General features: G+C 37.8%; 1 protein-coding gene across 1 annotated transcript in view; it reads right to left on the bottom strand.

The window, feature by feature from the left end:
* Window positions 1–13,589, bottom strand: part of RALGAPA2 (Ral GTPase activating protein catalytic subunit alpha 2) — a 334,819-nt gene that overhangs the window by 231,053 nt on the left and 90,177 nt on the right. Inside the window, exons 11-13 of the mRNA XM_044918716.1 lie at window positions 5,970–6,137; window positions 4,179–4,316; window positions 843–991 (exon numbers count right to left, since the gene is read on the bottom strand). Of these exons, the coding sequence (XP_044774651.1) occupies window positions 843–991; window positions 4,179–4,316; window positions 5,970–6,137 (455 nt within the window). The remainder of the gene's footprint in view (window positions 1–842; window positions 992–4,178; window positions 4,317–5,969; window positions 6,138–13,589) is intronic.

Here is a 13,589-nt window from a genome sequence, read left to right as displayed (position 1 = left end):
AGCTGGTTTGCAGCGTCCTGCGCACTGAGCGCAGAGGCCAAAGCTCACTGACAGCAGGGCTGACCCAGCCGGGCCACTCCAGGGCAGCGCTGGGTGGGAAGAACATGCAAAGGACAGGCTAGAGAGGCATTTTACAACCAGAATTGAGGGACATGAAGAAAGAGGATTACAAAGGGGCTCTGAGGCCTCTGTTGCTGAGAACGTCTGAAAACACCTCCTAAGCTGGAGTGATGCATTCATTACGGGACAGGGCATGGGAAAAACCTACAGCACTGTTTACTTTCAGGGATATTATAAACACACAGACACCAAACAAAAACAAAGGATAAAAACGAAAACATTTTGCATAAGCACATTTTCATGACGCCACTATATGTTTGACGGTACTATTTATTCAGTCATTCTGACAATTTGTCATTTAAAATAATTGTTTTTTCAAAGTGAATTTAAGGCTTCAAATTTGAAGCAATAAAAATCAGTTAACAGCATTTCAGAGCAATTAACAACCTCTCCTGGGCTTATGAAGAACGATATAAAACACCAGTTATGCTGCTTTTCCACAAAGCAGTCTGATGACAATTTAAAATGGAAAAATCTACTATTAAGTAATATGACTACTTTTAATTCAGTAATGTTTTTAAAGCCAATAATAAAAATAAACTATCAAAGAGCTGGATACTTACCTTCTTCATAATTCACAGAAACTGTTACAAAAGATTGATTATCATCTTATTGTTAACTTTGTAAAGCCATTAGTAAGTGGAGACTTTAACCTTTGAATTATTATGTTGAAAAACAGAAACATCTGTTTTACAGTATTAATTAATTTGAAATAAACTTACCATGTCTTTTTATTCATTGTAAGTTCCATTATCATGCGCCTAAAAATAATCAAAACAGCTTTACAGGCATCAACTTGTTCTTTCAAGAGCATGGGAACTTCAGGACATGGTTCCAGCAAAAAGACGTTTGCTGCATTTGTCAAAAATACCTTGAAATCAACAAATTTTACATAGAAAATGTAATTAAACATAAAGATCTGAACAAATTTTTCTTAAAGATAATGATATTAATTTCCCTCTACCAAGGAATCACCTTTGAGTTGTCTCAATAAGGTTAAGTGGCACCAACACATACTCAAGATATTTTTTAAATGCTTCTCTTAGAATCACCTGAGACACCTGAAAGACCTTTTCTTTTTTTTTTTTAAGATTTTATTTATTTTATTTGAGAGAGAGAGAGAGAATGAGAGACAGAGAGCATGAGAGTCAGAGGGAGAAGCAGACTCCCCGCCGAGCAGGGAGCCCGATGCGGGACTCGATCCCGGGACTCCAGGATCGTGACCTGAGCTGAAGGCAGTCGCTTAACCAACTGAGCCACCCAGGCGCCCTGAAAGACCTTTTCTAAAAAATTATTAATACATACTAATAGTGCAACTTTAGAAAATTTATGAATGAGAAAAGCTTTTGAAGACTTCTTTTTGACATTCCCTCAAAGGAAAAGGGGAAAACGTAAGATAGGATCACTGCTTCTGGGTGAGAAATTTTGGGGTCGGGGAGGGGGAGAGGAAGAGGTGCAGCTGTCAGACAGTGGCTGGGAAAAACCATCTGATTATTGTTGAATCTCCCAGCACATGAACTTTGCTGACAGGAAGCACAGCCAGCACCACCCAACATGGGTGCAGATCTCTAGGAGCTGTAAGGAGTCAGGAAACAGACAAAGCCACATGGTCAACAGTACATAGCTTCCAGGTGCTTCCAGGTACACTTTTAATATGAGAACTATATTATGCAATAGGATATAAAACCTAAGTGAATTCTTGGGATAAAAACAGATTAAAAAAAACTTAGATGATCAGCTGACCACTCTACACTCTACCTCAGTCCTTTACAAGTTCACTATCCTTTACTGTCAGGGGTGTTCAGTAGAAAATAGTGAGAAGCACAGATGCAGGCTATTATGTAGGAAGTGACTGCTTAGGGGCACTACAGTAAAGTAACACTGTGTTTCTACGGACACAGAGGATACCAGTGACCCCTCAATTTAGGAGACTCTGAGTTGTCAGTCCGGTGATGAAGGTGGATGTGTACCATCTACTTAGATCCTATGCCTTCTTAAGTCTCCCTTGTGTTCAACAGTACAAATTCAAAGGATCTGGGAATAAACAGAGCTTTGCTGGCTCACCTGTGAATGAAATCCATTGACACAACATCTTAAAATAGATGCACAAACTGAAGAAATTAAAATAAACAAGCTCAAAAGTCAAGTGGGTGAACTAAAATATTGACAGCCTCTAAGATTATCTTGTGTAAGATTAAAAAGGTGTCATGGCCCAATTTTCTAGAAAGAATTACTAAATAAGCACTATAATAGTTGATAACAGATAACAGCAATTGTGAAGAATTTACTAGCCTTCAAGTGGGAAAAAGGAAAACAAAGAACTTTTTGACTAATCAACTATAGCAGTTTTAGTGTAATTTTAGTGGCCTTTTTTTTTTTTTTTTTCCCACTATCCTGACTGAAATCAAGACCTGAGCTGAGAAATCAAGAGTCAGAGGCTTAACCAACTGAGCCACCCAGGTGCCGCTAGTGGCCATGTTTTTGGAAGACATATGGCATAGATGATCCACTGTTAAGACAGATCTTTCAATGTATTTGGTTTCTTGATTTGAATTTGAAACTTTGCATATTCCCAAGTAAAAGTGAGGAGTCTTCATATATTATATACACCTTTTCTTTTTTAAAAAAGATCAAAATGCCAACTCCATGAATATTTCTTACTACCATGTCAGTATTGGTTAAAGTAAAAATAAATAAAGAAAATTAATATGTCCAAATTGTACCTGTCAACAGCAACTGCAGAAGAGTACTAACTTATTCAACCTGTACTTGGCCACTTTTTCCCAATGAACCAAGGAAAGGACCAAAGATACTGGATACAAAGAGAACAAAAACAGCTATTATAATCCAAACTAAACATTTTTGAACACTCTTTTGCTATAATCAAGTGGAAAATTTTTTTTCTTGGTTTGGCCAAGTAGATGTAACTTATCTTTTCAGAAAACAAATTAACAGTCTCCTGAACTTAGGAAGATACTGGCAGTGAAATGGCTGAGGATGGCATAAAGCAATCCACTTGGAGGACAAGGACTACCAAGAGACACAGGCAGGAACTCCTGCATGCACTTCTCTGGTGAAGGCACAGATTTTACTAACAACTGTCACTGGAGTGACAGCTTCTTTGAAGCTACTCTAGTAAAATCATCTTGATTTTGTTTAAAGTTAATTTCAAATTATTTGCTGATTTTCACTGAAAAATGAAAAAACTCAATAGTTACAAAGTATTAAACTGCTAATGAACATGAAAGCGAAAAGGATACCATGACAAGGAATCCTATCAAGAAATGGATGACACAAGCAGTGTCATTAAAAACTGGGCAACAGGCAAACCATGCCCATGCTACCTCAGACCTCATGCCTGGCCTCTGTGTGGGAGGCCTACTGGCCATGGCTAGAAAGGTGGATACAGGGTGGAGGGTGGGGCGCCAGAGAGCAGGGGAAAGAGGCATTCTGTGTTTTCACTTATACTCCTAACAACCTTCCACCTAGATGCGAGCCAAGAGGTAATCAATCTCCCAATCCCCATTTTTGAGATAAAAACCTGAGGTCTGGGAAGATTAAGTGATCAGCCAAAGTTGTTCTTTCCACTGTTCCCAAATGGCATCGGTTCTATTTTATATATTCATACAGATAAATATTTAAAAATTAGAGCATTTATCATCATTCTTCACAAACAGGCAATTTTTAAGAAGAATATTCCTTATAAGATTATATAATCATCATGCTTGTCTTGCAAATTAGAGTCCAGGTGACTGACTAACTCCCCATATGTGTTCAGAAGATACTTTTTAAGATTTGGATCTCAGTCATTTCACACTCACTGCGTAATAATCCCTCTCAAAAACCTGCAACCAGCTTATAGGGTCTCCTTCGACTAGAAAAAAATCTTTACAAATTGAAGGTGAGCAGTCAGGAAGAAAACTCAGAATGAGAACTTAAGAGCTGTTTACTGACAGGTAGATAAAAATATCACCACACTTTAATGAGGCTATCACAATAAACAAAATGTTCAAATTGACTCCAACTGGAGGTCTTTATGTCTCCGGCTGGCTGCGTACCTGCAGCATAGCCTGGACCCCGGCTTTCACGTTCTTATTTTCCTCTTCTGTCACACATCCTCTGCTCACTGCACTCGTGAAGGAGTATGTACGTCCCCAACTGGAAGATCGCTTATGACGAGAACCTTCAGATGAGGTCTTTAGAAGGTAAGAATCAATTAATGGAGGGGGAAGAATACATGTTTGCATATTTAATTCCTTACACTCACCAAAATTTATGAGAATATAGGTTTTAGGAGGACAAGTGTTTTTTTCCATTTTGTTCACCACCTGCAGCACCTAAAATAGTACCTAGCATTTAGTATGTGCTGAAGAAATAAACAAAGGTCCAATGACTGAATGAGTCTGTAACACAGACCTTTAAAATTGTGTGATAAATTCCATTTACTTATCTATTCATTTTGACCTCATGACCAGTTAAAATGATTTCACCAATATTAAAAAATCAAAATTATGGAATTAATACAGATATTTAAAAGTGATATGCCTTTGATTACAGTTTTAAATGTTTGTTGCTAATTGCTGCAACAAATACACACTTTTATTTATTTTTTAAATTTTATTATGTTATTTTAGCCACCATACATCATTAGTTTTTTTTTTAATTTTATTTTGTTATGTTAATCACCATACATTACATCATTAGTTTTCGATGTAGTGTTCCATGATTCATCGTTTGCATATAACACCCAGCGCTCCATGCAGAACGTGCCCTCTTTAATACCCATCACCAGGCTAACCCATCCTCCCACCCCCCTCCCCTCTAGAACCCTCAGTTTGTTTTTCAGAGTCCATCGTCTCTCATGGTTCATCTCCCCCTCCGATTCCCCCCCTTCATTTTTCCCTTCCTACTTTTTTTTTTAACATATAATGTATTATTTGTTTCAGAGGTACCAGTCTGATTCAACAGTCTTGCACAATTCACAGCACTCACCATAGCACATACCCTCCCCAATGTCTATCACCCAGCCACCCCATCCCTCCCACACCCCACCACTCTAGCAACACTCAGTTTGTTTCCTGAGATTAAGAATTCCTCCTATCAGTGAGGTCATATGATACATGTCTTTCTCTGATTGACTTATTTCGCTCAGCATAACACCCTCCAGTTCCAACCACGTCGTTGCTAATGGCAAGATTTCATTCCTTTTGATGGCTGCATAATATTCCATTGTATATATAGACCACATCTTCTTTATCCATTCATCTGTCAATGGACATCTTGGCTCTTTTAGATTTATCCAGCCTCTAAGCTTTACCTAACCAGGACTAAAAGTTCCATTCCAACAGCTCTCACTCTGAGGAGAGCACCCAGACCTGCAGTGAGGCTTCTTAATGGAGGAGATAGCACTCATTATTAGGTTAGACCTTTCAACTGCTCTGGAACAGGCCACTGCACAAGACAAGACTGCCAAAACATTCTATATTTAGTTTCTCAAATGCTATTTATTTAAACATGTCAATACCAATAAGGCAGCGACATTTTTAGTCTCATACAGAGACGTGTAAAATGTGGTTTATAAAACAATTCTCACGCAACAGTGAATAACGAAACTGCCATGAACACACAGACCAAGCCTGAGGGTTAGTAGGGGACCAATGACCCTGAATAGAGCCCAGAAGCAGCCTCACTGTAGCAGATCCTCATGGAACTCAGCAACTTGAGAGCATCAGCTATGATAAAAGAGCCCCGCTGGTCTATGTCCCACTGACCGGCACCTTTGCCTGACCGGGTGTACTTTGCTAAAATATGTGTACTCCCAACTGAAATAACAAGTGATAACATATTACCTCTTTGCTGTCAGTCTCTGAAAATCCTAATTTTTCAGCATCTTCTTGGGCAGCTTCTTTCTTATCTGGTTCTTCCATGAACACAGGTTTGTCCTGGAGAATCCACTTTCTGTACACTTGAACTACCTTCCTTGTTATAGCTATGTCACAGGAAGGCAACAAAAATGCCTAAAATAAGAAGAGAAGACTCCCTTTAACTCCACACCTGCTCAGATCACTGTAACAGGCACATAACAGACATTTCCAATCACCATCACCAATTTCAGACTTTCCTCTGAAACATACAGGGCCACATATTTTTGTGCACACCAAACTTGCTGAGGAAAAAAGGCATTTTCAATTGGGCCAGAAAATGTCATGCAATTTAAAAATAACTTCTGCATTCTGAATAATTTTTTCACAAAAATAGCCAACATGCACACCTACACAGATACCTTAATTGGCTATACAGACAATAATAGTTACACAACTGGGAACCTTTCCCAATGAATTAGAAATTGATTATAAGACAACAGACATACTACTGCAGCCAGCTGCAGCCAACTGCCACACCTCTGCCCAATCCATGTTCAGGGATGTTGTGTAGGTGACAGAGGGAGTATTTACACCACAGAAGTTGACAAATGCTAATAACTGGAGCCTTTCTTTCTTTCTTTTTTTTTTTTTGTCTTTCTCTTCCTTCCTTCTTTATTTCCTCCCTCCCTTACACCTTCTCTTCCCTTTCTGAGAGCCAATATTCACCAGCATACCAGTGAGTAAAGATTGTATTCAGGTGTTCTGTACTCACTGGTATGCTGGTGAATGTTGGCTCTCAGAAAATACATTAAAGAGAGTCCCAGGCCAGTTGTAGCATTGTGCACATTTATGCGAACTTTTAAATTTTTTTTTGAGATTTTTCAAATTTATTTTAGAGAGAGAGAGAGCGAGCATGTGCACAACAGGGGAAGGGGCAGAAGGTGAGGGAGAGGGCAAGCAGACTCCAGCACTCAGCACAGAGCCTGATGCGGGGCTCAATCCCATGATGCTGAGATCATACCTGAGCCAAAACCAAGAATCAGACTTTAGCCAATTGAGCTACATAGGCACCCCATGAACTTAACATTAAAGAATCTCTTTACACATATGCATGTAAGAATTCTGATTTAATGTAAGATTCCAAAAATATAAGCCAAAAGGTAAAGGAGAAATGTATTTGCCTTTTGAGTATCAGATCTAAGGAATATTTCTGTCTGAGGGGTAAACACAAAGGAAAGGAACTCAATACTACAGGAAATGCTTTCATTCCATAGATGAGGAATTAAGCTGAGGCTCAGAACACCTGACATATTTTCCCAAGGTTACAAAGTAAGTTAGTGATGATTCTAGGTCTTGAGATCTCAAGATTCAGAGATTTAATACTGTCCTTAATGTTCATGCCACAGGAATCCAATTACAGGCAGATTTCAGTGTAACAAGGGTTCATGCAATATATAAATTTCCATCGATGTTGCATCAAATTCCAGAATTGTGTTATAACAAGACTGTAACATATCAATGTAACAAATATTCTGACTTGTATCTCAAGAAAAGATCAACAAAGACAGAGTATGACAAAGTACAATGGTGTCCCACTCTAATTTTGTTCCAAATTGTATTACAAATATTTTCACACATACAAAAAGGTAGAAATACTTTAAAGTGATTATCTATATACTGCCGCCTAGATTCTACGATTAGCATTTGCTAGATTTGTCTACCACATATCTGTCAATCCACCCCTATTTATCCTTCTTTCAATCCATCTTATTTTTGATGCATTTCAAAGAAATCTGCAGACATCAGTACATTTCACCCCTAAATATTTCAACATGCGTATCATTGATTAGAGTTCAAAATTTTTTATGGTACTTTACATAAAATTTATAAATAATGAAATGCACAAATCTTAAGTGGACCATGTGATGAGGTTTGAAAAATGTAGACAATGAGGTAAATCGAGGTATATCATGTTATCCTCCCCCCAGGAAGCAAATAGAAATTTTCTCTGTAGGAAAATAAAATCATAGTAAAACCCAAATTATTTGTACAAACTGGTTAATATTATGTAGCATATTAATTAAAAATCAGAAATATGAGAAAAGAAGTCAATATTAACAAAACCACAATAAAAACCAGACAATACTTTAAACACAAAGGAAATCAGGATAAAGAAAGTTTCAAAAAGAAATGTAAATGGAGGGCGCCTGGGTGGCTCAGTTGGTTAAGCGACTGCCTTCGGCTTGGGTCATGATCCTGGAGTCCCAGGATCGAGTCCCGCATCGGGCTCCCGCATCGGGCTCCCGCATCGGGCTCCCGCATCGGGCTCCCGTGTCGGGCTCCCTGCTCGGCAGGGAGTTTGCTTCTCCCTCTGACTCTCCTCCCTCTCATGTGCTCTCTCTCATTCTCTCTCTCTTTCAAATAAATAAATAAAATCTTTAAAAAAAAAAAAGAAATGTAAATGGAATTGAAAAATGAAATAACCAAAATTAAAAACTCAGTGTGTGTGGGTTGACAACGGAATGGACATGGCTGAAAACTGGATGAAAAATCCGAAGGAAACACCCAGAATGAAGCACGGCAAGATGAAAGGATGGCTAACTCAGAAGGGAAGGCAAGAGAGAGAACACAATGAAAAGCTGATCTTATGCATGGCTGCAGATGCACAAGGAAAGAAGATTAGCAAAAAGGGGCAGAAATGATACTTGAGGAGAGAATGGCTGAGAATTTTGCCAAAACTGGTAAAAGATGGCAATTCACAGATTCAAGAATCACAAACACAAGCAGGGTAAATACAGAGTATATTGCAGTAAAACTGCTGAAAACCAAGAACAATCAGAAAATCTTGTAAGCTTCCAGAGGAAAAAAGAGACATTTCCTCCAAAGGAGCAACCACATGACCTCACATGACTTCTCAAAGAAACAATGGAACAAATATTCAGTATGCAAAGAGAAAACAGCTGCCCATGTAGAATTCACTATCCAGAAAAACTGCACTTCAAAAACAAAAGCAAAATAGAGAAATTTTCAGATACAGAAATGAGAAAAACTTTTACCAGGACATCTAACCTAAGGGAAATACTAAAAGTTATTCTTTAGGCAGAAGGAAAATAATCCTGGATCAGAGATTGCAGGAAGAGATAAAAACGCAATAAAAGGTTAATTATTTGGATAAATCTAAATCAATAAAATGTAAATATGAATATATATGAATAAAAAGAATAAGACTGGGTAAAATAATAGTTACAAAAGAGATAATATATGTGTATATATATGAATAATATATATTCATAATATGGAAGTCAAATACAGGTGGTCCTCAACTTACAGTGGTCCAACTTAGAAGTTTTCAACTTTTAAGATAGTGCAAAAGTAATGCATATTCAGTAGAAACTGTACTTTGAATTTTGATCTTTTCCTGGGCTAGGGATATATAGTATGACACTCTCTGTGGTGCTGGGTGGTAGCAGGGGCTACAGCTCCCAGTCAACCCTGGGACCACAAGGATAAACAACTGATACAATTACAACCATTTTGTACCCATATAACCATTCTGTTTTTCACTTCCAGTATGGAATAATCTCAAATAATAAATTACATGAGATATTTAATACTTTATTATAAGCTAGGCTTTGTGTTAGATGATTTTGCCCAACTTGTAGGCTAAAGTAAGTGTTCTGAGCATGTTCAGGGTAGCTGAGATTAAGCTATGACGTTTGGTAGGTTAGGTGTATTAAATGCATTTTTGACTTATGGGGGTATTTCAACTTATGATGGGTTTATCAGGACGTAACTGCATTGTGAGTTGAGGCAAATCTGTACATAGCAGGGGCATATGAACTGAGAAGGAATAAATGGAACTGGAGTGCAGACCTATAGTGTAAAAGTTGAAATTCATGCTAGATTTTAAGTTAGGGATGTTAACAATTAAAATATTACAAATGAGTATAAAAATACTAAGCTAGAGGAGAAAAATGGGATGCTAAAAACAACCAGCCTGAGAGAATTCAATACAATTAGAAAGCAGAAAGTAAGATAGTAAACTTAAACACAATTACAGTAGTTGTTATATCAACTGTAAAGGGAATAATGCTCTAATCAAAAGTAGAAATTATAAGGTTTGATTTTAAAAACTATTAAAAAGACTATATGCCATATATAAGAGGATATCCAAAACATATGAATATGGAGAGACTGAAAGTAAAAAGTTAGAAAGAGATATACCATGCAAACAACTAGCCAAAAGAAAACTGGTAGAATTATATTAAGAACAGGCAAGACTGACTTTGAGGCCAAAAAAAAAAAAAGCATTACTAGAGATAAAGAGGAAAAATTCTTACTGATGAAAGATTCAATTCAAAGGAACATACATTTGTGAATCTATACTAAAACTAATAATTTTGCCTCAAATATATACATACACATGTGTATGTATATACACATATATACATATATATAGCAAATACTGATAGACTTTGAAAAAAAAAAATAGACCAATCCACAGTCAGTAGGATATTCTCAGTAACTTGCAGAACAGCAGATAAAAAATAATAAGGATAGAGGAGAGTGGAACTCATGCTTCCTACCTTCTCGCCATATTCTCCATGTCTCAACCTCTCATATTTTTCATCTTTGTCTCTCTGAGGGACACTCAGGATAATTTCTTCAGATCTGTCCATCTGCTATTAAACTCACCCACTGAGGTTTTCCTTTACTATTTCAATATTACATTTTTTTTCATTTCTAGAAGTTTTATTATCTTATTATTCAAATCTGCTTAGTCATTTGTTACAATTTCTTGTTTCCTGGAAACATTTCCAAGCTTGTCTTTTATTACTTTAAACATGTTGAAGGTATTCATACTGAAAATTCTAGAAAAGTTTTGACTTACAAATTCCTAATTGGAAGAAAGGGAGACCTGAAATTATTATACCCAGCTAAACTGCTGTTCATGTGGAAAGGCAAAAGGAAAACATTCCTCATCACAAAAGAACTCAGGGACTAGAGCCTCAAGACACCTTCTTGAAAACACCCACTTGATGATAAAACGAGGCCATCCAAGAAGTCAATCAAAGCAAGCATGTTAGGACTGAGGACACCAGGAGGAAAGAGTCTATCTAAATTCAGAACCAAAACTAAACAATTCTGCGCATTAGGATTCCAAAACTGACCACAAATAATGGTAAATTTAGGCTATCAATTTATAATATAATGAAATAAGTGGATGGGGAGAAGAGGCTGAAGAAAATACAAGGCTGATAACTTCTTTAGCTAGTGCTATCTAAAATTACACCATGGGGATAAAAGTGATTCCACCACCTTAATATGATTATAATCTTCTCATTATAGATAAATCTTTTAGTAATTAATATTTCTTGTGGTAAAGAAATGTTTATTTGAATTTCTAACAATTCTGTTTCTCTTTATTTTCTTTTCTTCTGTTAAATTCAAATAAAATGAAATTCAGAGCTCTTCATTAAAAATACATGAAAGAGGGCGCCTGGGTGGCTCAGTTGGTTAAGCGACTGCCTTCGGCTCAGGTCATGATCCTGGAGTCCCGGGATCGAGTCCCGCATCGGGCTCCCTGCTTGGCAGGGAGTCTGCTTCTCCCTCTGCCCCTCCCCCCTCTCATGTGCTCTCTCTCATTCTCTCTCTCAAAAAAAAAAAAAAAAAATTTTAAAAAAAAAAAAAAAAAAAAAAATACATGAAAGAATCATTAAGAATTAAAGATTCCATTGTCATGAAGTTATCTGTCAGTCTCTCAACCCCTCCCCGGCACTTCCACATACCTTCCCCTTGCCTCTGCCTTCACCTCTGTCAACCTCTGTCTGGTTTTACCTTCACCCGTCCAAGGCTGTCTGTCTGTCTGTCTTTAACTGCCTGCTACATTCTCTGCACCTATGCACCCGTGCGTCTACACCACCCCACTCACCTCCACCTCTGCCAGCTGGCCTGTCTACCTCCACCTGTCTCATCTTCTACACCTGCCTGACAGTTTGTTTATGTCTATCAGCTCATCTGTAAGCCTTCCTGTCTGTCTGCCAGGCTGCTCTCTGTCTATTTATATCCTGCCTTACCCATCTCCTCTCTGCCAGGCTCTTATCTGCTTATCTAGGTAGCCAGGCCAGCAGCCAAATACACACATATAGAAATACCTGGAATGATACTCTTCTAACATCAACAGTTGTTGCTTAATGGCAGTATTTTGAGTGATTTGCTTGAGACTGTGTTTATCTAACGAACATTCGCTTTTTTAAAAATAAAATATTCTTTAAAACAAAACCAACAACAAACAGAACAATGTAATCAACAAATAACCTTTAGAGCAGTGCTTTGAACTTTTCAGACCTATAACCTAAGTAAGACATATTACAGAAGCATATATGCATTTATATATAGTATATACATAAATATTGTTTTAGAAGTTTCACAAAGAAATACTAATCATTAGAACATGCAGTACACTCTGAAATGTTTTGGTCTATTTTATTCTATTGCATTATTTAAAAAACTTTTTTTTAAAGATTTAATTTATTCATTTGAGAGAGAAAGAGAGAGACAGAGCACAAGCAGGGGGAGAGGGAAAGGGAGAAGCAGACTCCTCGCTGAGCTGGGAGCCCAACGTGGGGCTAGATCCCAGAACCTGGAGATCATGACCTGAGCCGAACGAAGGCAGACACTTAACCAGCTGAGCCACCCAAGAACCCCAAAATACTGGCTTTTGATAAGTTGATTTCATGACCTAAAAATGGTCACAACAAGTAGTCTGAAAAACACTGGTAAGAAGCCAAGTTTCCAGCAGAGCGACCCCAAGACCAGAACTGGCCCACCTGAAGCCTCTACCACTCACTGCTAGCCTGCCTGCTTGGGGCAGCAGTAAGGGCTCGTTAGCCCTGCCACGAGCCTCTCTGCCCCCGGGGCCCCTCGTGAGCATTTATTTCCATGTCACACACGTGGACATCTGATCTGCCATCATGCACAGTTCTCGGGTGCACACACACACATCTTACCTCCCTACTGAGAACATGTGCTTCCTGAATGTACATTTTAAACTTGAATGGCCTTTAGGCCTAAATATTTAATAGTCTCTGAACACTTCAAAATTGAAAAAGAAATCACTAGGAAAGGAGTCACATTTTGCCATCCAGAAAATAAAAATTCATCATTGACCACAAGAGGGCAATAGAACACAATGTTAAAACCATGCCCCTACAAGCATCTCTACCTAGTATTTTAACTAGCACAACACTCATATTTTAAATTTCACGTATACGCTTTCAAATTAGATTTGATGAAGAATAATGATAAAATGTAAATAAAATGTTTTTTGGCTTCACGGCACAAAGATGTCTCAGAAGTTCGGTCATAAGTAGTTTGCAGTTACCTCCGTGGCCCAAGCTACTTCAGAACTGAATTTAGAGCACACTCTTGCCAATAATGGATACAGACAGAACTGTCTGTATGATAAATTAACAATTTACACAATAGAGGTAAAACCACATCAGTTTAGCATGTATCTCGTGTGCAAAATTTATAAGCTTTGTCAATCATATCTAGTCTTATAGTAAGCACTGGCATCCAAGAGCTTAAAACATTGCTACAGAT

Source organism: Neomonachus schauinslandi, chromosome 10, assembly GCF_002201575.2.
Source record: "Neomonachus schauinslandi chromosome 10, ASM220157v2, whole genome shotgun sequence".
Taxonomy (NCBI): Eukaryota; Metazoa; Chordata; class Mammalia; order Carnivora; family Phocidae; genus Neomonachus; species Neomonachus schauinslandi.
This window is presented reverse-complemented; position numbering and strand designations above follow the sequence as displayed.